At 42.8% G+C, this 24,912-nt stretch overlaps 2 protein-coding genes across 3 annotated transcripts in view; both read right to left on the reverse strand.

The window, feature by feature from the left end:
• Positions 1-670: 670 nt before the first annotated feature.
• FUT11 (fucosyltransferase 11) lies at positions 671-10,116 on the reverse strand. The gene is made up of 3 exons (XM_044297246.1): positions 8,831-10,116; positions 5,071-5,696; positions 671-1,590 (listed from the first exon to the last, which is right to left on the reverse strand). The coding sequence occupies exons 1-3, from the start codon at positions 9,779-9,781 to the stop codon at positions 1,443-1,445; spliced, it is 1,725 nt and encodes a 574-aa protein (XP_044153181.1). The 5' UTR covers positions 9,782-10,116; the 3' UTR covers positions 671-1,442.
• Positions 10,117-17,849: 7,733 nt separating this feature from the next.
• SEC24C (SEC24 homolog C, COPII coat complex component) overlaps positions 17,850-24,912 on the reverse strand; it is a 56,971-nt gene continuing 49,908 nt past the window's right edge. For both annotated transcript variants that reach the window (XM_044296943.1, XM_044296942.1), the window contains 5 exons: positions 24,647-24,765; positions 24,363-24,542; positions 23,284-23,475; positions 22,300-22,389; positions 17,850-19,608 (listed from right to left, as the gene is read on the reverse strand). In XM_044296943.1, coding sequence (XP_044152878.1) covers positions 19,468-19,608; positions 22,300-22,389; positions 23,284-23,475; positions 24,363-24,542; positions 24,647-24,765 — 722 coding nt within the window. In that variant the 3' untranslated portion in view covers positions 17,850-19,467. The remainder of the gene's footprint in view (positions 19,609-22,299; positions 22,390-23,283; positions 23,476-24,362; positions 24,543-24,646; positions 24,766-24,912) is intronic.

Here is a 24,912-nt window from a genome sequence, read left to right on the forward strand (position 1 = left end):
ATCCACTCCTTTTTTTTGGCTTTAGCAATACCGATGGATTACTGACCAAATGCTGACCGAATGAAGTCGGATGCTCCACAGACAGGATCCGTTTTTTGGGGGTTACTGTTCTGATGGATCAGAGAAAGGGCAAAATAATCAGTGACATCAGCGTCAACACAAATTTACTGCTGATGCTGACATCCTCTCCACTCTGTCGGAGGTGGAGCTTTACTAAGCGTTTAATAGAATAGGTTCTGTAGACATCTATGTGGAATCAGCTGATGACGGTGTAAAAGGTGTGCGCTTCTTTTTGACGCTAACATTGACCTGTAAGGCTGAGTTCACACTTGAGTTATTTGGTCAGTTTTGGCCCCGTAACTGCCCAAATAAGTGAAGTGTGCAGTGATTCTAAGAGCGATGCCTGTCATCTGCATGTCATACCGACTGACAGTATTGTTTCACTACCACAGCAGACTCCCTATGCGTGTTACTGCAAGGCACAGTGTTCTACCCCACTATAAAGGCTGTTTTTTAATGTGATCGCCACAAATAAATTCGGATCGAACAGAATTTTTTAAAAAAATTTGGCAAACCGGCCGAAACAAATTTTTTAGAAATTAGCTCATCTCTAGTCACATTTATCTCTTGTTATGTCAAATACAGAAATAAAGCAACACCAATTGGTGACCCACGTGTAAGGATCTTTATGCATACAAATAGGTATACACCAGAGTAATGATCGTGTAGGCCCAGGAAAAGATAAAAAAATATAAATCTTCATTATAATGTCAGTAAAATCAGATAAATAGGAATACAGGAGAAAATTTTAAAATTAATCCACACAGAGCAAAAAAAAAAAAAATATATATATATATATATATAGCCCTTCTGGGGTCTTTTGGTTCTATACACATCTTATTTAGAGTACATATTTTATAGTTGCTTTGTGATGGGCGCTGTTACATTGTTCATCCACTGTATGTTCCTCTCCTGTTGTTTTTTTTTTGTAATATATATTTTAAATTTGCCCCTGTAATATGATTTCAATGGCATTATAAAGATCTATATTTTTAAATCTTTATCTTGTCCTGCGTGATCAGTGTTCTTTTGGTGTCTAATACAGCCTTTTACAACTTCAGTAGAATTGCTGAATTTTTTAGTTCACATATAGTATTTGCATTGTTTTTGGTATTATGGAGTGCTTGTAATGTTTTAAATGTTGAGTACAACAACAGAAAACAGAGCTATCCTGAAAATGTTCTATGTATCTATTAAAGTTCAAGGTTTGTCAGCAAAAATGCTTTGGCACACAGAAAAAAAAAAATACCATGAAGTATACCTCCATCCCTCTATGGAGGAACTGAAAATGTCATAGCTGTAAAAGTCCTTCAAGTTCTCCAACGGTTTTATTTTTGGCGTTAAGTATCCAGCAAGTGTCATATAAAAGTATAAAATAGCTGTCAATGATTCATGTTTCTCTTTATATACATTTCATGCATGAAATCCCAAAATTTATCCTGACTAGTTTCGTTTCGTAGAATCATGGCGGTAAGTGCCTCTCCTTGATCGAAACTTTGCCAGTAATCTTGTAGCCACATCTGCTTCCAACTAAAAAAAAAAACACACAAAAGAAAAAAGAAATTTTTTAGTATAAAATGCGTAAACCAAAGCACACTAATAAGAGCTGAAGGCTGGGATTTTAATTAGACAACCCAGACCTACAAAAACATCTAGGCAATAATGTATACTAATGGTGGAAATCTTAGGCTTGTTTCACATTTGCGGTAAGCAGATCCATGAATACTGGGCGCTACCATGCGCTGCTGAGATACCATCCAGCCTCATTAACTGTAATGGCGGAGAACCAGCTGCAACCCGGCAAATATGCAGAGGAGCGCCTAGACAAATACCGCTGCACGTAGCAGTTTTTGTCTGGCCGCTTCCCTGTATATTTGCTGGGTAGTGGCAGAATCTCTGCCAGTCCCCATTATAGTAAATGGGGCCGGATGGTATCATGGTAGCGCCCAGTATTCAAGGATCTGTCCGGCTGTTCACAGCCGAAACAGCCTGCCAGATCTGCTTACCACAAATGTAAAACAGGCCTTACTTAGGTTAAAGTTACACCCTATTGTCCTGAAGTACAATTATACATCTGCACAGTTGAATTGTCACATCCTTTAATTTGTGTCAGTTAGGAGGGGGAGTTGCTGAATTCGGCAAACCTGTGTTGATTTCCTCCATGTACAAATACATTAAAAGTGTTGTCCACTCCTCTTATATTGAAATGAATGGAAGCACTGCTGCAGAAACAGCTCTGTCCACTACACAATGGACGGAGCTGTCTCGTTTCGCACCTACTTCCGGTGCTATTATGAAACAGCTGATCTCTATGGGGGAGCGGGATGTCGGACCCCTACCAAGCAGATACTGATGATCTATCATAAGGAAAAAAGTAGCTGAAAATCCCTTTAAAACTCAAATCTGTTAAATTTGTATGTGGTTAAAAGCTAAACAATGCAGCTCTGTGTATCCTTACTTTTTCTAAAAAAAAAAAAAATTAAAAAAGGTTAAACAATGCTGCGAAAGAAATGGAGCCTAAGGCTAGTTCCACATTATCGTTAAAGAGATCTGGCAGGCTGTTCCGGATGCTACCTAAATGCCTGCCAGCCTCATAATGGGGACCAGCGGAGATCTAGCCTGAAGCCGGCAAATCTGCCTAGAATCGGCTAGAGAAAAACCGCTGCACGCAGCCTGACTAATCTCTTTAACGTTACTATGAAACTAGCCTTACTTGCCATTTGTTGAAATCTACATTTGCTCTACAATCTGACCCAAGCAAGCTAATGCCGCTCAATATGCACCAGTAAGGCATATGTACGGGTGTTGTCCAGGCATTAAAGGGGTTTTCTGGTTATTTAGATTTTAAAGCAAGTGCCTGAGGTCTTCCCCCTGAAATAGAATTTTCAGACTTACCTCCTCCACGCCGCTCCGGTCCTCCTCGCTGCCTCCATTTTCTGGTCCCTGCACTGTTTACATTAGGCTGGCTATGGGTATGGTCCCATGCACTACTCCAGCCAATGATTGGGTTCAGCGGTGATGTGACCACAAGCAGCACCTCAGGCAGCGCAGAGGACCGAAGCAGCGTGGAGCAGGTAAGTATGAATCTTCTATTTTAGGGGGCAGGCTGCGGGCACTTGCTTAAAAATCAATATTACCGGAAAACCCCTTGGTTGTCCCTAATTCTGGCTTAATTTGTGACATATTACTGGCAGACAAGCTTTGTATCACATTTATTATGTGTTTTAGACGTGCCAAAAATTCTGGCACAAAATAAGCCAACCAATTGGTGGTGTAAAGTTAGACAAAAGCGTCTAAAGATGCACCAAAAGTATCATCCAGTATAAGCCACTGTGATAAAAATCACACAATACCAGATGGACCCAGGATGGGTGGCTGGTAATAAACAATATAATTTCCAGTTGCCTGAACCAATAAAACCAGACCCCCATCTATTCCTATTAACGCAATGATCTTTTTTCCAGGACCCAGCAGGTAATGCAAACCCTCCTTAAATACACATAACACGCCTATATAAGAAAGTTTGTTTTATATAGTTACTGTTCTAAAGTTGCATGGATCACTGCTTGGGAGACTGGTCACATAACACTCCTCTTTGGAAAATCCTGCTTCTGCCAACATCTTGTCCTTTAGCGGTTACCAGCCTATGCTATGCATGGGATCTTACTTCCACTGTGACCAGAACTATTCCTCTCCCTTGTACATGTCCAGAATCGATTTAATCTGTGCATACTTCTGGAAGAGGAATAGTTCTAGCCCCATCCACGGCGAAAGTCATGTGTCATCCATAGCTCAGGCTGGAAACCTGGTAAAGGATGTGACATTTAGCAAAACCAGGATTTTTAGAAAAGGATCGTTGAGTGACTGAGTTACTGACATTACGCTCTGGCACTTTAATATACTACACACTGGTGAGCGTTCCTGTCAGGCTGCTCAGCCATGATGGCAAATCATAGGTAGAATTGTAGCATTACCATCTATTGTAGCCTCAGTATACACTGCACTGATCTACAATAGATGGTAATGATACAATTCTACCTATGATATCCCATCATGGCTGAGCAGCCTGACAGGACTGCTTAGCCATGTGTAGTATGTGAAAGTGCCAGAGCGTAATGTGTAGTGAGGTCCCATTCCCTCACCTCCCTAGACAGCTCTTCAAGTTGTGGCAACCAGTCCTACTCACATTCTAGGACAGGCTGCTGGTGGCCATTTTAAATCATTCCCAGAGAACCCCTTTAATAAGATGAATCCTTTCTAGACTAGATTTTTAGCATAGGATACAGTTGTCCTCTCTTTGGGCACCACTTCTCACTGCAAAAAATATACCCTTAACAATAGCAGAACAATGAATATTTTATTCTTGACCAAACATAACGTCAAAAATTTGCCACACAGGGTGGCTGTGTTTTGTGCTACATGACAGCAGAAATACAAGGTACAGTGCTTTTAATTATGTGTATCTGCAAATATTTGCACAACCTTACAAGCGTACACACACGCAAGAACAGAGTGGTGTTAGGTGATGTGTCCAACTCAAGTAGGTGGAGATCCTGTGCTTTAGCTTTTTAACTACAGGACCTGACTACCCCAATGTTTCCCAAGGGATTTACAACTGTAGCATATGGGGAACCCAAGTTCCCAGCGCTGTACATCCTCTGCTTAGGCTAGGAAATTTTCTAATCTCAATATGGAGTGTGAAAATGCAGGGGCAAATCTTTACTAGTGTTGAGCGAACCTCTGTTTTCAAGTTTGGCATACAAGGTTCAGGTTATCTAAGAATTCCGTTATGGATTCCGCTACCACGGACCATAAGTTATGATCAGTGGTAATGGAATTCTTAGATAACCCGAACCTTGTATGCCGAACTTGAAAACAGAAGAAAATTTGCCTTCTCCACCTTCTCCTTCATCTAATGATAGCTTCTTGCAGATAGCTCACACAGCAGTTACAAGTAATTAAACATTTGCTACAATTTCTCAGATAACATCAGATTTAATAATGAATTACCTGTCATTTTCTGGGATCTCATCAGCACTTCCTATACCAGGCACAGGCACGGGACAGCCCATATGATTATACTCAGCGATATGTGGAACTGGAGCTGGACTTTTGTCCTGAGACTTCTTATGTTTCTTTTCAGCTTTGACTCTAGCATTCTCCTGATCACAGACAAAGCATTCAAAGCCATTGAGGTAGTTTGGTGCGGTCATATCATTCACCCCCCATTCTCTCTTCTCCATACTGGCCAGTAGCAGCTTGTTTCGTATCCCACCAGGTTTCTTATACTCTAAGTATTTGAGGTAAGATTCATCATCCTTGTCCAAAGAAATGATGAGCTCAGCCAGGTCCTTTGGTGTTGTGAAGTCATCAATTAATATTATAGAGTGGTTGTTGGGCATCCAGTCCTTGACAGAAGGGGATCCCCTGTACATTGGAATTGCCCCTAGGTGCATAGGTCGCCATAGCTTCTCTGTCATATAATCAGCACATATAGCGTTTTCCATTGCCAAATGGAACTTGTATCTTGCAGTAAATGCCATGAACTCTTGATCTTCTGTGGTGGCTGTTGAAGTGTCCTCAAGTCTCTTGCTTTGGAATTGGCGGTTCTTTAAACACTGACCATATGAGTCAATCTAGCATATATTGAAAAATACAAACCAGAGGTCAGTGATGTACATCGATCTTAGGCTACTTTCACACTAGCGGCAGCCTTCTCCGGCAGTTTTATTCCAGCCGCCTCTCGGCATGTTTTCCTTCACTGTCGCCAGAACTCGGCCCGTCCCCACTATGGTCAATGGGGCCGGAGCGGACCTCCGGCGGCATGCGTGTACTAGCGGCAGCCGGAGAAGGCTGCTGCTAGTGTAAAAGTAGCCTTAGGCTCTATGCATATGGCAGAACAATTAATTGGTTCCATATGAACAGGTTTCTTCCACTGAAACAGTTGCTTCTAGGGGAGAATACCTATGTACATATCATAGCCAATGAAGTAAGCCACAATTAATTCCCGTTGCATTCATATGAAGCAGACAAAAGAACTTCCATATGCCACCATAAGAATTGGAGGCATACAGAGGTACAGTAAGGTCCCATGCACAATAGTAGGAGCCTTATTATGAAACCATAATTCAACTCTGTGCATGAAGCCTTAGATGAGTACAAAGGCATATAGAGAATTTTTAACTAAAAAAAGGGTGGCATGCTGCATTGGCTGTCCATATGTTCCTCTAGAAGAATAATATCTCCGTAAATTCCACACCTGACAGAACATGTACTGCAGTACGCAGAGGTTGTGCAGCTCCATACTAAGGACCGATTTGGCTTCCATGCAAGTCTCATGAGACTTCGCAAAGCAATAACCTCGGCTCATCGGAGCCAATACATTTTGCTCCGTACAGTATTAGAACAAAGTTTTATGCAAATCGACTTCGGAAGTTTCATCCAAAGTCGATTCGCTCATCCCTATTCATGACAGGTCCATAAATGTATGCAACCTGAGTGTGGGTTCAGATGTGGTGAGTCATAGTAACATAGTTTGTAAGTCTGAAACTAGACATCTGTCCATACAGTTCAGCCTGTTATCCTGCCAGAGGAAGGCAAAGCCCCATTCACTTCTATGGAGCCACAGCTGCGGGAAAAACGCAGAATACAGAACATGCTGCGATTTTTCCTGAACGCAGAAATGATGCTTGAAAAACTAAAATGAATCGGTCAGGATTCAGTCCAGATGCTATTCATTTGCTTCACACATCACACCCAGATGGAAAACTCGCTCGTGTGAAAGAGGCCTTAGGCCCCTTTCACACGGGAGAGTTTTCCGCGCGGGTGCAATGCGTGAGTTGAACGCATTGCACCTGCACTGAATCCGGACCCATTCATTTCTATGGGGCTGTGCACATGAGCTGTGATTTTCACGCATCACTTGTGCGTTGCGGGAAAATCGCAACATGCTCCTCTTTGAGTGTTTTCCACGCAACGCAGGCCCCATAGAAGTGAATAGGGCTGCGTGAAAATCGCAAGCATCCGCAAGCAAGTGCGGATGCGGTGCGATTTTTCACGCACGGTTGCTAGGAGACAATCGGGATGGGTCCCGATCATTATTATTTTCCCTTATAACATGGTTATAAGGGAAAATAATAGCATTCTGAATACAGAATGCATAGTAAAATAGGGCTGGAGGGGTTAAAAATAAATAAAAATGTAATAATAAATAATTTAACTCGCCTTAATCCACTTGTTCGCGCAGCCGGCATCTCTTCTGTCTTGTTCTGTGAGGAATAGGACCTTTGATGACGTCACTACATTCATCACATGGTCTGTCACATGATCCATCACCATTGTAAGAGATCATGTGATGGACCATGTGATGAGCGCAGTGACGTCATCAAAGGTCCTATTCCTCACAGAACAAGACAGAAGAGATGCCGGCTGCGCGAACAAGTGGATTAAGGTGAGTTAAATTATTATTATTATTTTTTTTAACCCCTCCAGCCCTATTGTACTATGCATTCTGTATTCAGAATGCTATTATTTTCCCTTATAACCATGTTATAAGGGAAAATAATACAATCTACACAACCCTGAACCCAAACCTGAACTTCTGTGAAGAAGTTCGGGTCTGGGTACCACATTCCGTTTTTTATCACGCGCGTGCAAAACGCATTGCACCCGCGTGATAAAAACTGAACAACGGAACGCAATTGCAGTCAAAACTAACTGCAATTGCGTACCTACTCGCGCGGATTTTCTGCAATGTACCAGGACGCATCCGGACCTAATCCAGACACGCTCGTGTGAAAGAGGCCTTAAAGTTCTGAAATATATTGAATTACACTGACATAATGCTGCCAGTGTAATACAATAGATTCCAGTTCTTTCAGGTTCACACAGCATTATAAATCATTACAATAGATTCCAGGACTCTCAAGGCCACACAGCATTATAATGACATACATTATAATGACATACACTGCAAGTTTATCGCATTGAACTGGCTCATGTGTGTCTGGCCTAATACAATGCTCAAACCACATGCTTCCGCCTGTAAAACTCTATCTACATTGGCTTTATTTTACCTTTCGTGTTTGCACAGCTTTTAATATTGATGATCTATTCTCAGGATAGGTCATCAATATCAGATCAGCGGGGGTCCGACACCTGGCACCCCCACTGATCAGCTGTATAAAGGGAAGGCGCGCGCAATGTGCGAGTGCCGTCTCCCTTGTCAGCGGAGGTGTGAGCTGAATTTACCATGTATTGGGATGAAGGATCTCTGCTGAAATTTCTCGTCCACATAGAGAATGATTATTTCTAACCAGAAGTTGCTGCTTAGACAGAAATGATTATTTATAGGAGTGCATAAGCAATGCTTTCACCTGATGAATAAGCACTTACTCATTCTTCGGGTGATTGGTGGCAACTTTACACAGGGCAATTATTGGGAACAAACGTCTCTGGGAGCCCCATGTAAAGGCATCTTAAATCACAATTTTTTGGCGGCAGATCGTGCTGTCTAAACTGTGATCTGCTCACCAGAAACAATCTTTCTGTATGGGGATGAGCGATCGACACAGCGATCCTTCGTCTCCATATACTAGAGGTGATTGATGCATGTAAATGCAGCTTTCACCTCCAGGCAATTATCAGGAATGCATGTTTTTTTCTAAAAATTGCCTGCTGTGTCGCCCGTGTAAAGGGACCTTAACAAGAAACTAATGTACCGCACGTATTAATTTATAAATGTGATGTCAGATCATTTTCCAATGCTTACCTGAATGTACTTCATTAACTCTTTCACATAACGATCTCTGTCCGAAGGAACATCACAGTGGGACTGCATGTACAAAACGGGGGCATACCCTTTTCCGCGCCACTTGTTTTTTTCTGCTATAGACACAGCTGGCTTCTGCAAATAACCTATTGTGGGCAGCCACTGCAAGGTGAGAGGGTAGTCAGACTCTCGTCTGAAGGTGGCAGTGTAGTTAAAAAGACTAATTCCGGGCAAATGTGACAGAACATAGTTATTCATTGGTGATTCCTCATGAAACAGGGCCCATGTCTGGTGAGGCAGTCTGGGCAGCGGAGCTTCATACGCTCTAAAGTCAGTGCCATAAAAGATGATAGATTTAGTCCTTTTGTGGAGTTTTACTCTCTTATCTTTTGTCACCATGCAGGAACTTAGTGGACAGTCAATGCGCTCTGTGTCGCCAGGAAAGTGAGGGAACAGGTTCTCACTCCACCACAGAAGAATGGGCAACTCTTTGTTGCTTCTAGTGTCACTGTTACCTGGACCACGGTAAGAGTCCACCATCACTGCACCCAGTCCAGCAGTGGCGAACGCACCAGGTGGCTGAAAAGGGGACTGTTCCCATTGTCCAGGCATTGCTGCTAAATTCTGTTCTATCGTTGAATCCTCGGGAAATTCGTCACTGTACACGGGATGTCCATGCGGAGACATGTCATCCATTGATGAATCCATCCACGCTCTTTCTCCGTTTCCAATATCCAGATATTCAGGGCTGTCCCATTGCTCCGACTCAGTAGCAGCCCAAGTACAAGTCAGTAAAAGACCCCCCACAATAAAGTACCAGATGGTCTGCCATGGAGCAGAATGGGTATTCATAGTCTTAGGGCTATACCGCTTCACCATGCTGTGAGTGCAGAAGACTCTGGAACATCTCATGTTAGTTATAATCCAAAAATCCTTAACGTATTCATGCATTAAACTACTTAATTGTCACCACAAGAGTTGGTGGTGACGAGATGGAATATAGAGTATATATATGATCCTACCAGCCGTCCATGTGCACAAAGGTTTCATGTTCACGCCGCCAGCTTCCCCTTTTGCTGCCAGGTTGCATCAATCAGCCTGTATTGCGGAGGGTTACATATGGACACAGCTTGAGCAGGAAGTTACATGTTACTGGAACTGCTGCCTCGTCTATGTGGCTGAATAGAGTTGCTGCTTGAAAGAATGACATCACGGTCACATGACTGACTTGTAAAGGGGGGAGGGGAGTGTGCTGTATGTGGAGACTGACCCATAGGTGACTCAGTATTAGCCCGCATGTCAGACCCCAGCAGAGAACTCAAAGCCACAGCATAGTCATTATTTAACCCTCTTCTACGCCCTTTTTTCCCCCAGGTCATCTACGATAAGGAATTATGTTTTATTTTTGTTTCTACTAATAGAATCGTTATAAATTCTGCATATTTGAATATGCATATTCATTTTACACAGAAAAGAGAAATTTGGGGATAATAAATATTATTTCGTTTTATATGTTTTTCCCTTTAAACTCCCCCCTCCCCCCCAACAAATTGTTTAACCCTTTTGCTGCCATAGCTTTTTTTTATTTATTTCTACCCCTTACTTTCACCGCCATTTTTCACCTTCCTGACGGAGCCTATTTTTGAAAATCTGCAATCCAACCGATACTGGTACCTTGGAACCGGACCCAAGTTCAGGAAAAGGTTTTTAACAGTAGAAATTAATTTTTGAAGTTATTACCCGAAGTCTCGCGAGACTTCGCAAAGCAATAACTTTGGCTCATCTGAGCCAATACATTCTAATACTGTATGGAGCGCATGCTCCGTACAGTATTTAAAGTTTTATGTGAATCGACTTCGGATGTTACCCCATTTTGGAAACTATACCCCTCAAGGAATTTATGGAGGTTTTTACTGAGCACTTTGACCCCACTGGTGTTTCATAGAATTTAGAAACATCTGGCTGTGAAAATGAAAAATGTAATTTCTACCAATAAAATTTTGATTTTACCCCAGATTCTTCATTTTCACAAGGGGTAACAGGAGAAACAGCACCCCATAATTTGTTACTCGTTTTCTCCTGAATATGGTAACACCCCATATGTGCTTGTACAGTGCTATTTTGGCACACGGCAGGGCTTAGAAAGGTAAGAGCACCATATGTGTTTTACATGGCTGATTTCTCTGGAATAGGCTTCAGGCGCCATATTGCTTTTGAAGACAACTTGAGGAAACCCAAAAAAGTGAGTCCATTTTGGAAACTACACCTCTCAAGGAATTTATTGAGGGGTGTAGTGAGTGCTTTGACTCCAATGGGTGTTTCATACAATTTAGAAACTTGGCTGTGAAAAGGAAAAATTTTATTTTTTCAAATAAAGTGTTGCTTTAGCTCCAGATTTTTAAAAGGAAAAAAATGACTCCCTAATTTATTATCCTTTTTCTCCTGAATACAGTCACACCCAGTATGTGGTCAAAGACTGCTATCTGGGTACACTGCAGGGTTCAGAAAAGAAAGAGCACCATTTGCATTTGAGCCCTAGTTTGGTGATTTATACAGCACTGGCCAATAACTGCAGATGCTCTGAGCAGTTGTGTGCCTAAGTTGTTTGGCACCCGGGGCAGATCCTTTCTCTGGTACCCCCCCCAACCCTTTAAAACAATGCACCTTCTCACAGTTATGTCTTCTTTCCCCCCTCACAGTAGTTATGCCCTCTCTGTGCCCCAATATCAGTTATGCCCCTTCACAGTAGAAATGCCCTCGTGCACCATTCACAGTATTTATGCCCTCATTGTGCCCCCTCACAGTAGTTATGCCATTTCTGTGCCCCTTTACATTAGTTATGCCATCATTGTGCCCCCCTTCACAGTAATTATGCCCACAGTAGTTATTCCCTCACAGTGTCCCCCTCACAGTAGATATGTCCTCTCTGTGCCCAATTCACAGTAGTTATGGCCTCATTGTGCCCCCCTCACAGTAGTTATGCCATTTCTGTTCCCCTTTACAGTAGGTATGCACTCATTGTGCCCCCCCCCCTCCCCACAGTAGTTATGCCCTCGATGTGCCGCCTTCACAGTAGTAACGCCTTCTCTGTGCTCCCCTAGGGGTTAATAAAAAATAAAAAAAACAGTACTCACCTTGTCATGTTCCTGATGATTAGCTCTCCTCCAGAACTCCTCTGCAGGCACAGATCTCACTGCAGCACTGCATGGGAGGAGAGCACAAGTAGATTCCCTGGCTCCTACACAGTCTGGCATCGCAATCTGTGTCTGCAGAGCTGAATGGTAAAGCAGGGAGCAGACCCGCTTCATTTGGTGCACCATTAAAAAAACTAAAAAGTATTTTTTCTTAATTAGTTGTCTATGAGCTCTGGTTCTTTTAGTTTTGTCCTACATTTGGTGCACCAGCCTGGAGAAGGAAAGGACCTCGGAAACTGAGCGGTCAGTAGGTGAAAGGACCACCAGCTTCCTGTCACTCTAGCAATGAGCACTTCCATCTGTATTGATGCTCATTGCATCAGGCACCCCGCTGACAGCTGGCACCCAGGGCAGACCTCCCCCTTATATCGCCTGATATTATGATATTTGGGAAGTAAGCTGACAAAAAATGGCTGCTCTGGCATTTTCATGGCGTTTACCTGACAGGGTAGATAATGTGATATTTTTTTACAGCACATTGTTATGAACACAGCTACCAAATGTCTTATTTTTTTTATCAGTTTTCGGAAACAAAAAAAAAAATCATGTATTTATGTTGACATTTTCCACATTTTTTTAAAAAAAATCTAGAAATGGTCTTGTGTGAAGAAATTTTTTTTTTTGCGGGATGAGATGAAATTTTTATTGGTACTGTTTTATGGTAGATACAACTTTTTGTGAAGGTAATGTGACCAAAAAATTGCTGGTATAGTTTTTATTTAGTATAGGTCATGTGAATTTTTTTATAGAGCAAGTTATTACAGACACAGCCATATCTAATAGGTCTCTTTTTTTTTTCAGTTTTACACAATAAAAGCATTTCTTAAAAAAAAATTTTTGTTGCCGTTTTCTGTGAGCCATTATTTTTTTTAGGTGATAGTCTTGTGTGAGGGTTCATTTTTTGCAGGATGTTGACATTTTCATTGGTACAGGATGTCGGGCGCGGGCACTGCGCGGGCGCGTTTGATACAGGATGTCGGGCGCATGCGCAGTGCGGCGAAAGTAAGACGGCGCGTAGTACGCGCGGCAGCCGGGACCGCGCTCCTGCCGCCCTTTACTGCGCATGCGGCCGTTGAGCGCGGTCCCGGAATCGGATTTCGGCTGTCAGTCACAGAGGCAGGGGGCGGGGAGAGGGCCATGTAAGACGCCGAGGCCGCTGCCCCCGTGACTTCAAGCCTGACTTGAAGCACGGGGCAGCAGCTGAATATAACATCGATTTCTGACTGAGCATACATGCTGCAAAACTAACAAAAAGTGCATCAGGAAACGACTATACAGCACTATAAGGTACTGTAAACAGCTTAATAGGCGATTTTTGGGTGACAGGTTCCCTTTAAAGCCACTGTTCTAGTCTGCCTCCCCAGAAATCCACAGGATATGCACCAGGGAAAAGACGACCTTTCCCAGATGCAGTTGGCGGGGGGAGAGCAGGATGTTTACTGCTTGATGCACTTTAGCAAGTAATCGGCTGTGTGGCTACTCTCGCTCAGGCTAATCAGCTCTAACACCGCTTGACTTTACACATGTGATAGTAGTGAGACGGAGCGATGCTCTGCCCTGCTGCTGTTGAGGACGGGAGGATGTCCACTGAGGAAGAAGTGGAGCAAGAGAATAAGTGCCTGATGTAGGAGCCAGGCTAACACAAACGTGGAGGTGTCAAAAGGACTTGACTTTATTGCTGGGGTTCTGCCTCACTGCCGCAAAAAACATTGACCCAATGGGCCATGAAAGACCGGTATTGTCTCTGCCCGTAACAGCTGCCGTTGGTGTCCAATGTGGAGTGTACCTTGCCATATGACGACAATAATAAGGAATGGCTTAGGGTACTCTCACACTTGCGTTGTTGGATTCCGGCAGGCAGTTCCGTCGCCGGAACTGCCTGCTGGATCCAGCAATCTGTATGCAAACAGATACCAATTGTAGATGGATCCGTCTCACAAATGCATTGCAATACCTGGGCAAATGAGGTGGCATGCCAGGGCTCCGGAGCCTCAGGAGGCACTGCCAGCAGCTCCACCTGGTGCAGGGACACCAGTGTGAGCTGCTTCACTCCCAAGTATAAAAAGCTGGTGTCTGTATGTTTTCCAAGACTTATATACTGGTGACCTATCCACTGGGTAGGTCATCAGTATCTGATCGGTGGAGGTCTGTTTGAGAAGGGAGCGGTGCCCGCAGTAGATCCGTGGCCTTCTCTTAGCTTTTTCTAGGCCAGTGACATTTTCATTAGTTAGGTTGCCTAGGCGCAGTTTAGGCCTGATGAAGTGAATGGGACTGAGCACAATACCCAGCACAGCCGATATACAATGTACTGTGCTGTGCTTGGTAAGTATGGAGAAGGTCGCAACGCTCATAGGAGCAGCTGTGCTTTTTCAAAACACAGAATGGTAGGGGTCCCGTGTGTCAGACCCACGACAGACAGATACTGATGACCTATCCAGAGGTTATTTCATCAATTTTTAAATCTCAGAAAACCTTTTTAAAAGGTTTATTACTACTTATGACAATCAATGGCAACGGATTCTCTAGATTTTGGCTAATAGAGGGGACATTTTATGTACCAATTCAAGAATTACAACTCACATTCCACCATTGCCACTAATCACTGCTAAGAGAGCCCCTCATTTAAGGGACTTTCTAACGAAAAGCCACTTCTCAAAACCTAAATGAATGATCTGATTATGGTAACCAAGCAGAATCACTCTGGATTTTGATCTTGATTGTGCATCTCCTAAGGGTTTGAAAAGGAATGTCTTATCAGAAAATGACTTAAGGGGGTTATCCAAGATATATTTATTGATGACCTATCCCCAGGATAGGTCATCAATAACAGATCAGAGGGGGTCCGACACCCGGCACCTCCTCCGAGCAGCTGTTTGAAGAGGAGACTCACACGGTGTCAGCGCTGCCTCCTCTTCACTGTTTACCTTCTAGCCGTTGCATCTGCAGTGGTGAGCAGGTGTAATTACACTCAAGCCGTCCCATTCATTTCAATAGGAAGGCTTGGGTGTAATTACACCTGCTCACCACTGCAGATGCAACGGCTAGAAGGTAAACAGTGAAGAGGAGGCAGCGCTGACACCGCGCGAGTCTCCTCTTCAAACAGCTGATCAGAGGAGGTGCCGGGTGTCGGACCCACTCCGATCTGATATTGATGACCTATCCTGGGGATAGGTCATCAATAAATATAACTTGGACAACCCCTTTAAGGATAGGTCATCAATATACGAACAGCAGGAACCCCTTTAAGGTTTCAGCCATAAAAGTTATTCTGGAACCACTGCCGCATAGCTCTGTGTGCTTTTATTGTGTAAAAAAACCCGATTTGATACATATGCAAATTAACCTGAGATGAGTCCTGTCACTGACTCATCTCACGTACAGGACACATCTCAGGTTAATTTGCATATGTATCAAATCGATTTTTTTACACAATAAAAGCACACAGAGCTATGGGGACTGGGTATTGCGGATGTGCTAGCGGCCATCTAGCAACCCATGTCCTCAGCTCTATACCCAAAATCCCGGTGACAGGTTCCCTTTAAAGAGGACCTTTCACCACTCCTGACATGTTTGTTTTAATAGCTTCATGCACTCCCCAGGTAATAACAAATCTGGAGCATCTATTCTTATGGTTCTATGTTGTGCCATTCCTTTATTATTTCTACTAGAAGTTATGAAGGAATTGCTATTAGCCTTCAGTAAGAGTACAGAGGGGAGGTAACCAGTTGGGGGGGGTGTACCTGGACAGTCTGAAAATGACAGCACTGACTGGATAGAGTGAGTCTGTGCAGGTACACACCCCAACTGGTTACCTCCCCTCTGTACCCTTACTGCAGACTGCTAGCAATTCATTCTTACCTTCTAGTAGAAATAATAAAGGAATGGCACAACATAGAGCCATAAGAATAGATGCTCCAGAATTCTTATTACATGGGGAGTGCATGAATCTCTTTAACCTCCAGTCCCCTCTTAACTTTTGGTATGTGCTCTTCCCCCTTTGGGAAGGAATTGCCATTGCACTTGTATACCCCCCCCCCCCCCCCTGTACTAATGCTGTATTTAGCAAGATTGAATAATATCGGCAGTAGTATTGACAATTAGATTTTTATTAGGCAAGATTGGTAGTTATTCAGCTCTGCATGTATTTTACATTGTTTTTCTTGGCCATGCCCCCGCCTCACTGCTCTCTCTTGCCATTAGTAGTCATAGGTAGGAGGGAGTAGTCTAATTTAAGTGGGAGTTAGCTTATGAGCCAATGACAGGGCCGGTCACTCATAGCAATCTGTGGGTACTAGGTGACATCATTTTTGTTCACAGCTCATTCTGGACCTAGGCTCAGATATCTGTGAGTCTCGTATGATCTCTATCGTGAGCAGACGCAGTATGAAGGTAGGCATATCACTTACACCCTTAGCTCAGCATTGCTTACAACCTGCACAGGAGCAGCCCCCCAGCATCATTGTCTGGCGGCTTGCATAAATATCAGTGAGCATGCGCTGGCTTACACATCACCGCCCTTCATCAGCGGACCGATGTACAGCTTACAACCAGTGGACCATATATACTCATTTCCAGACAACAGACCATCTCAATTTCTGCTTATCGATTGTGTATCACTAGGTGTTATGGATGAGGGTCAGTGTTTGGTCTAAGGTTTTGCCTGTAATTTAGATCCATCATATGTACTAATGTAGTTGAGGGCAAGGTATATATTTACAAGGAGCAAAATTGAATATAGTGGTCAGTTTTGGATCAGCATTGGTGTGTAATGTCCCATTACATCTCATTTTTGCATTGTCTATCATTCACCACTTTAGCCTCTAAAGAACCCTACTATTGGGCTGTCTGGCTATTTCATCATAATAAGCCATTATACAGCAATATAATCTTGTTTTTTGGCTTAGCATCAAAGATTTATTTTTGGTTTGTGTTACTTGATATAGCGTTGATCACGCTTAAACTCTTGGATTAAAGAGGACTTTTCACAGGTCCGGACATTATCATATAATTAGCGGGCTATGTAGGGCATAGTGAAGTCATGTTACAGCACTTACTATTTTTCCTATGCGGCACTCAGTTTGCCCGCTTTGCCCTTCATACTGGTTTCCTGCCTGGTATGTAAATTCATACCATCGGTACAGAGGAGGAGATGGCCCTGTTTCTCAATGGGAGTCTCCTTCTCCGTAGCTGCGATTGTGCAGCTCACAGCCAGGGAGAAGGAGACGCCCATTGAGAAACAGGTCCATCTCCTCCTCCTCTGTACCGATGGTATGACTTTACATACCAGGCAGGAAACCAGTATGAAGGGCACAGCGGGCAAAGGGATTGGCGCACAGGAAAAATAGTAAGTGCTGTAACATGACTTCACTATGCCCTACATAGCCCGCTAATTATATGATAATGTCCGGACCTGTGAAAGGTCCTCTTTAAGCACCCATATGGTTTTTTAGTTAGGGTGTTTTAGGAACAGTTCCAGACAGTGAGATTGCTTGAATCATGGCAGGTGTTTAGATTTAGACAGGGATACCCTGGGTATTTTAGGGTAGGATGCTCATTTTTAATAAAGTTTTAAAAGGGAATTTTTTTTTTTTTTTTGGGGTAGTGACATTCCCTTGTGTATTAGGACTTTCTGATAACCCACTTATCCGATCTGTGAATTTAGGGATCAGAGTCCCATCGCTGGAAACAGGAGGCTCTGACAGGACATGCATGTGCATGATCACCACTAAAAAGTTTTGGATCTCAGACAACTGCTAAATGCCTAAGCAATAGCTACTTACATGAACCACAAGAATAAGGCACATTTTAAGTAATTTTCAAAGCAATTCAAACTAAAAAAAGGATCTGTATTTATTTCTTTACAAATTTAAAGATACAATGGCAAAACAAACAAGAAAAAAAAATGAAAAGATTTTTAATATATAATTTATATTGTTCCATCTTTAAATCAGCACAGCAATTAATACTAAGCACTGGTACAAGGCTGCTAAGACCTTGCTCTTTTACTGAGGGATCTAGGTGTTTTTTTTAATGCTTGTTATAATGGGGGAAATACTGACAGTCCTCTAACATAAATAAACTTCTGTAGGACTTCATAAGCAACAGATGTTTCCTTTGAAGACGACTCTTCATCTGAGCATGGCTCTTCTCAGAGATCATTGTCCCTTCCACTAAACAAAGCGACACGTGCAGGACAGCTGGCAGCAAACATGGTATGGGGCACGGAATGCGGAATACTTAAGGCGTGCGCCAGCTCATTGCCTCTCTTTTTAGAACGTATAAGACAACGCAAAGGGCAACCTTAAATCAATTCACCTTCCCGTATTCAGACAATTTTAGCTAAAAACAAAATACAAAATCTATCCGATTTTTATTTTGTCCCCAACATTAAAGCCTTAAAAACACCACAAGCTAAAGAAATACATACATATAGTCTCCATTTTTTTGTAGCATAACACACAGGTTCAGGAACTTCCTCAGTGCTGATATCCATAATATACGGCCATCTTTTCCCGAGAGCTGTGTGTACATAACAAGTGGAGATCTTCATCAACCATCTAGCCATTATGCTATACTTCTTGTGTACAGAATTATTCCTGTAGGAATCCATTGTTCTAGTTTTCTCCATCCGTTTTAGGCAGATCTTCCACCCATGCTTTCCTCTATGACAATAATCTGAAATGTAATTGGCGAATGGAGCAGTCAAGGAATGAATGCTCTGATTTCTACTGGGCAGCCGGCCCAAACACTTACCCCTCATGTAAAAGCCTATTCTGAATCTAAAAGGAGAAATTTATTTCCATGGGAAGGGACGCTGATCTGAAATCATGCTTATGGGACATACATTACTTTTCTAAACTGCAGGGTCATATATCACAATCTTTAAAAACTATTACATTTTAATAATTTAGTTTGGGAGGTTCCACATTTTACAGAATTGCATAAAGAACACACATTAAAGTGATGTTTCCAATTAGAGATTCATCATCGTTATTGTATAAATACAGCAATCCATTCACTTCATTTCTTTTCAATCCACAGATTCTCATAGCTTTACTACTCCCACAGTTAAAAATCCCTTTGTATAATAGAAGTCGCAGTGGATGCCTACTTAGTGACCTGTACGGTCTTCGGCATAAATGGATTTCTAGACAGAACTTTGTTTCATTGTTTATTATGTCTGAAAATATTTAACAGGTCTCCATTAAGAGCCATTTTCTAAAGTAAACAATTCCATTTAAATTTTTTTCTGTAAATTTAGGGAAAGGCAGAGAAGGCTGTGAAGGAAGGAGCCACTTAAAATAAAGACAAGGGCGGATCAATCAGAAAGAAAGCACATCTGTTATCTGGTGTCCTGTTTGTAGTAGCATAGTAAAAAGACCAAGGTGATTAGCATAATATCTCCAATGTCACTGAAGGTGGGAGCCACCATGTCATCTACCTCTAACTTAGAAGCTGTCTGATCTCCTTGTGCATGTGACACAGGAAATCTACATAGGAAGCTCCTCCATTTAGGTTTTTGTCTTCTACCAATAGGTGCTTGAAAAACATCTCAAGCTTGTCATCCTGCTTGATGATCAGCAACTGGAAGATGAAATTGAGAAAATTGATTAGTTTCCGTAAATTAATGTGGTCAGCAATGTAATTACTAAGACATTTAAAGGGATTCTGTCACCAGGATTAACGCTATAGCGATATTCATATGTGCCCATCAGTGTCCTTGCTGTGTTTAAAGTGATCCCACTGTTACTGCTCTGTAAGCGTTAGATTCTTATTAAAAAAAAAAAAAAAAAAAAAAAAAAAAAAATCTTATTGATATGTAAATCACCTCTGTCAGGAGCCCAAGGGGTTGTCCCACGATCTGTTGGAGGCCAGCCGCGCCCATCGATCCAGAGCCCAGCACCGCCTACCACTTAATCTATTCACTCCATTTGCCCGGACGTCATTTCTTCTCCGTGCCGTAGTCTCGCGCAGGCACAGTGGACACTGTAGTCTGCGCCCGTGCGGACTACTGGCACCGGCTTCGACAAGCATGCGCCGGCTCCCTGCATACCACGCTGGCACCGGAAAAGGGAGCGGGCGGATGCGCAGTTGACACGAAGCCGGTGCCAGTAGTCCGCCGGTCGCAGACTACAGTGTCCACTGCGCCTGTGCGAGACTACGGCACTGAGAAGAAATTACGTCAGGGCAAGTGGAGTGAATAAATTAAGTGGTAGGCGGTGCTGGGCTCCGGATGGATGGGCGCGGCTGAGCTCCAATGGATCGTGGGACAACCCCTTGGGCTCCTGACAGAGGTGATTTACATATCAATAAGATCGATTTTTATAAGAATCTAACACACACAGAGCAATAAAAGTGGGATCATTTTAAACACAGCAAGGAGACTGATGGGTACATATAAATATCGCTATAGCGTTAATCCTGGTGACAGAATCCCTTTAAGGCAAATGGATGTAAACATTATGGGGGTCATTTATTAAACAGAAATACATCTGCGTCTTTTCCCTGCTCACGCCAGGTCTAAAAAAAAGTAGTCGTGGTGTGGGCAGGCCGGCAGCCCTCCTCATTTACTATTTTCTACGTCTAGTTTAGGCCTCATGCACACGACCGTTGTGTGCATCCGTGGCCGTTGTGCCGTTTTCCGTTTTTTTTCGCGGACGCATTGACTTTCAATGGGTCCGTGGAAAAATCGGAAAATGCACCGTTTGGCAGCCGCATCCGTGATCCGTTTTTCCTGGCCGTGAAAAAAATAGGACCTGTCCTATTTTTTTCACTGCCAACGGTTCACGGACCCATTCAAGTCAATGGGTCCGTGAAAAAACACGGATGCACACAAGATTGTCATCCGCGTCCGTGATCCGTGTCCGTTTTTTCCTATCATTTCAATGGCAAACTTTACTTAGATTATTTTTTTTTCATTTTTCATGTCCGTGGATCCTCCAAAAAACAAGGAAGACCCACGGACGAAAAAACGGTCACGGATCACGGACCCCGTTTTTGCGGACCTTAAAAAAAAACGGTCGTGTGCATGAGGCCTTAGGGGTAGAAAATGGTCTAAATGTACTGTAAGACAGCTAGGAAGCTGTATTACATTTAGAAGCACCAAAGTTATGCAGAGGACTGCGGCGGATCCAAAACTCTGGTCTTAATAAATGTGCCCCTATGTCCTAGCTGTGGTCACCTAACCAAAAACAGGTTTTAAAGAGGCCCTCTAACTTCTCTTAACACATCCATTTTAATAACTACTTGCACTAATGCAAATAATTATTCCTACTAGAATTTTATGAATGAATTGCGTGTTACCTGTTGGAGTGTTTGCCTGCACAATCTGACACTTTCAAATCAGTGCTGGTACACACCCCCAACTGGTAACATTTAATGGACAATGAATTCATAAACTTCTAGTAGGAATAAAAGAGGGACAACACCATAGTGTATTAAGAATAAATGCTCCCGAATGGAAATTTAAGGCTACTTTCACGCGTTAGGAGCGGATCCGTCTGGTGTCTGCACAGACGGATCCGCTCCTATAATGAAAACGCTTGCATCCGTTCGTTTGGATAACTGTTTATTTCAGATCTTATTTTTCACTTCGGAAAACTCAGATCCGACAGTATATTCTAAACACAGAAGCGTTCCCATGGTGATGGGGACGCTTCAAGTTAGAATATACTGAGAACTGTGTACATGACTGCCCCCTGCTGTATTTAACTTATTGGTGGCCAGTGCGGGCCCCCCCCTCCCTCCCCAGTATTAATTTTAGCCAGTGCGGCCCCTCCTCCCCGCTCACACCAGGTCTAAAAAAAGGGGACGTGGCGTGGGTGGGGAAGGGCCGGCAAGCCTGTCTCATTTATCATTTTCTATGCCTGTTTTAGGCGTAGAAAAAGGGTCTAAATTTAAGCAAGAAAGATGGCTTACATTTAGACCGGCGCTGATGCCTCTACATAACTTGTGCAAGGGGTTATTAAGACCGGCATCTTAAACGCCAGTCTTAATAAATGACCACAAATTCAGATTATTTTTAATTTTTTTTAGACTGTTTGAAATCTAAAAATCAGGAGTGGATTATAAAGAAGAGAAAATATAAAGGACAGATACTACTAATCTTTTTTGAACTCTTTGTTTTGACTCCAAATACAGCATACAAAAAACTTGAATGTGTGGGCACAATGTCACAGCTTTGTCTATGGAAAAATTAGATCTGGCTCTTGGGTTGTGATGGAAAAGAAAACGCTTGGTCCTAAGAAATCAAAATAGGGAGGTCCATTTTCTTACCTTCATGTATCGCGGTCTCTGTGCTCTGAACATTCTGATAATGGCATGCATTTTATTTGAGACAGGATTATCCAGGACTGGTAAAGCACTCTAAAAAGATAAAAAGAACAAAAATCAGGTAATGGCAATAAGACAAAACACCACAAGCTAATGTACTATGTTAGGCTACTGTCCTTTTTGGCTAGATACATATTGCATACTGACGGACTGTTTACACGGGCCAAGAATTGAAAAGATCGCTAGCGACTGTTCATAGTAACGCTCGTTAGCGATGATCTTGCAGTGTGTAAATGTACCACAGATTACCCGATGAGCAAGTGAAACTCTCGTTCACCGGGTAATTTGATCGTTATTGCAGCATAAATATCCTCGTTGCTCGGTAACTGATCGTGCTGTGTAAACATGATCTGCCACCAGGAAACAAGAAGTCTGTATGGGGAAGAACGATGGCATTAGCGATCGCTCCTGCCCATACTCTGGAGGAGCAGGAGAAGACCGGTACATGTAAATGAACCGGTTTCCTCGACTAGCGATCAGCAGACTGTCAGGAAGAAACCCTTCCTTCCCGACAATCTGCTTGTACATCGTCACGTGTAAAGGGACTTTAAGAGAGATCATCCCTGTTATTCACATCTCTCTAAGCATGATTAGAGGTAAAGAACATGTACAGAAGCTGAAAATTCACTTCTTGTGCGTTTTCTTAAGTTGCCGTTAATAGTAGAGACCATTTATAGTATAGAAACTCCTTTCTGAGGTTTTAGTGTGTACAATTATCAATAGCTGCTAAGAAGGGGCTAAACACATACTAGAGGCCCACATTTACCAATATGAGTGCACCTGGACCTTGCTATAAATTGCACCAAAATTTGGTGTAAATTGGCACATTTTTGTCGCTTTTCATTTTAGAAAAATCCACTGTGGCTAAATCGTGCCACAGTGGCTGCAGTGTCTGAACTATACTAATATACACACACTTCAACTTACCACGTTGCAGTCTATCTGGCTAAAAGAAGAAACACCAAAAATGTTCTGGATAAGCGCCTGCTGTACATTTGCACCAACCCAGATAAATAAATTCAGGCCATTCTCAAGCAAATAAATTTCGCCCTTGGAGAGGCGTTCTTCTGAGGTTCGGATAGCCACGGGCGGAAAATCGCTGTCGGGATCTACTTTGGACTGCAGGAAGAAGACATCATAGTTACTTATCTATTTAGGTTCCTAAGTTCATATAAAGAAATCAGAATGGGTCAGTGCTCAGTATAGTTGCTATCCTTTAAATTTTCACCTGTGTGAAAGCCCTACCCCCCTCACATCACTTATAACGTTATAGGGAGAAACATAAAGGGGTTTTCCCCACAATGTACATTTATCACCCACCTACAGTATAGGTGTAACATGTCTGAGGCTCTGAGTCCCTGTTTCTCCACTCTACATGACTGCAGTGAGAAGAACTTTAAATGCAGCAGCACTACCAATACTCCGCACTTTTCACTGCAGTTATGGGAATGTGGGACTCCTGGTCTAGTGATCTGGGGGCCTTAGCAATCTTTTTTTTTTCTTTTAACATATCCTGAAGATAGATAATAAAAGGTCCATTGTAGGAAAGTTCCTTTAAAGGGTCCATTAAAACGTTGGTAGATGTTTTGCGGTCCGCAAAACACAGACACCGGCAATGTGCGCTCCACATTTCGCAGACCGGACATTGCCGGCACTATAATAGAAAATGCCTTTTCTTGTCAGCAGTTGCGGAGAATAGGACATGTTCTCTTTTTTCAGTAATGGAATTGCTGATCCGGAAATGCGGACGCAGGCAGTGCTTCCGTGGGGTTCAGATCCATGCTTCCGTTCCACATCTCTGTGATTGCGGACCGATTCAAGTGAATGGACCCGCAATACGGCCAGGGGTACACAACATTTGTGTGCAAGAGGCCTAACAGTGGGTGCAAAGATGTCAAATCGACAGCTGCTCCAGAATAGCATCTGTTAGGGGTTATTCTACTGTGGTGGCAAATTCCATACTTTATATTGATCCTATTGCGGGGGGGGGAAGAAGAAGCACTTACAAAAGGCAAAAGTCTTGGGTAAAAAAATACATTGCTATCCGCAACATCCATGGAAGAAACGAGCTGGCGGGCATAGGCCCTGTCATCGATGGTCACCTCAGGACCAGGCTGCAACACATCACTTTTAAGTACACAGTTCAGGTAGACTGGAAGCAGCTTCATACATTCTGGGAGGATTAGCTAGAACAAAAGAAACGTTTCACAAATTGAGTTCTCTTTCTATATACCGTAAAAAAAAAAAAAAAAAAGAAGAAAGGTTTTTGCCTTGATAAAGAACTAGTTACCTGTCCAGCAGAAGAAGGGCTGGCACAATTCTTGCGATAACAGGCCAGGATCTGTGCACATTGATTGATCATGGAATCTCGAACAGTCTTGGTTGGGTTATTTAGAACTCCCCTGTAAGCTGCAAAAGTTCAAACAGATACAGATATTAGTCATAAGAAAACCGAAGGGTTGTATAAGGCTAGTTTTAGACTAGTGCTTGTATATTCAGCAGGCTGTTTCGGCAGGGAACAGCCTGCCGGATCTCTCTATATTCTGGCGTTACCAG

This window comes from Bufo gargarizans, chromosome 6 (assembly GCF_014858855.1).
Source record: "Bufo gargarizans isolate SCDJY-AF-19 chromosome 6, ASM1485885v1, whole genome shotgun sequence".
NCBI classification, from domain to species: domain Eukaryota; kingdom Metazoa; phylum Chordata; class Amphibia; order Anura; family Bufonidae; genus Bufo; species Bufo gargarizans.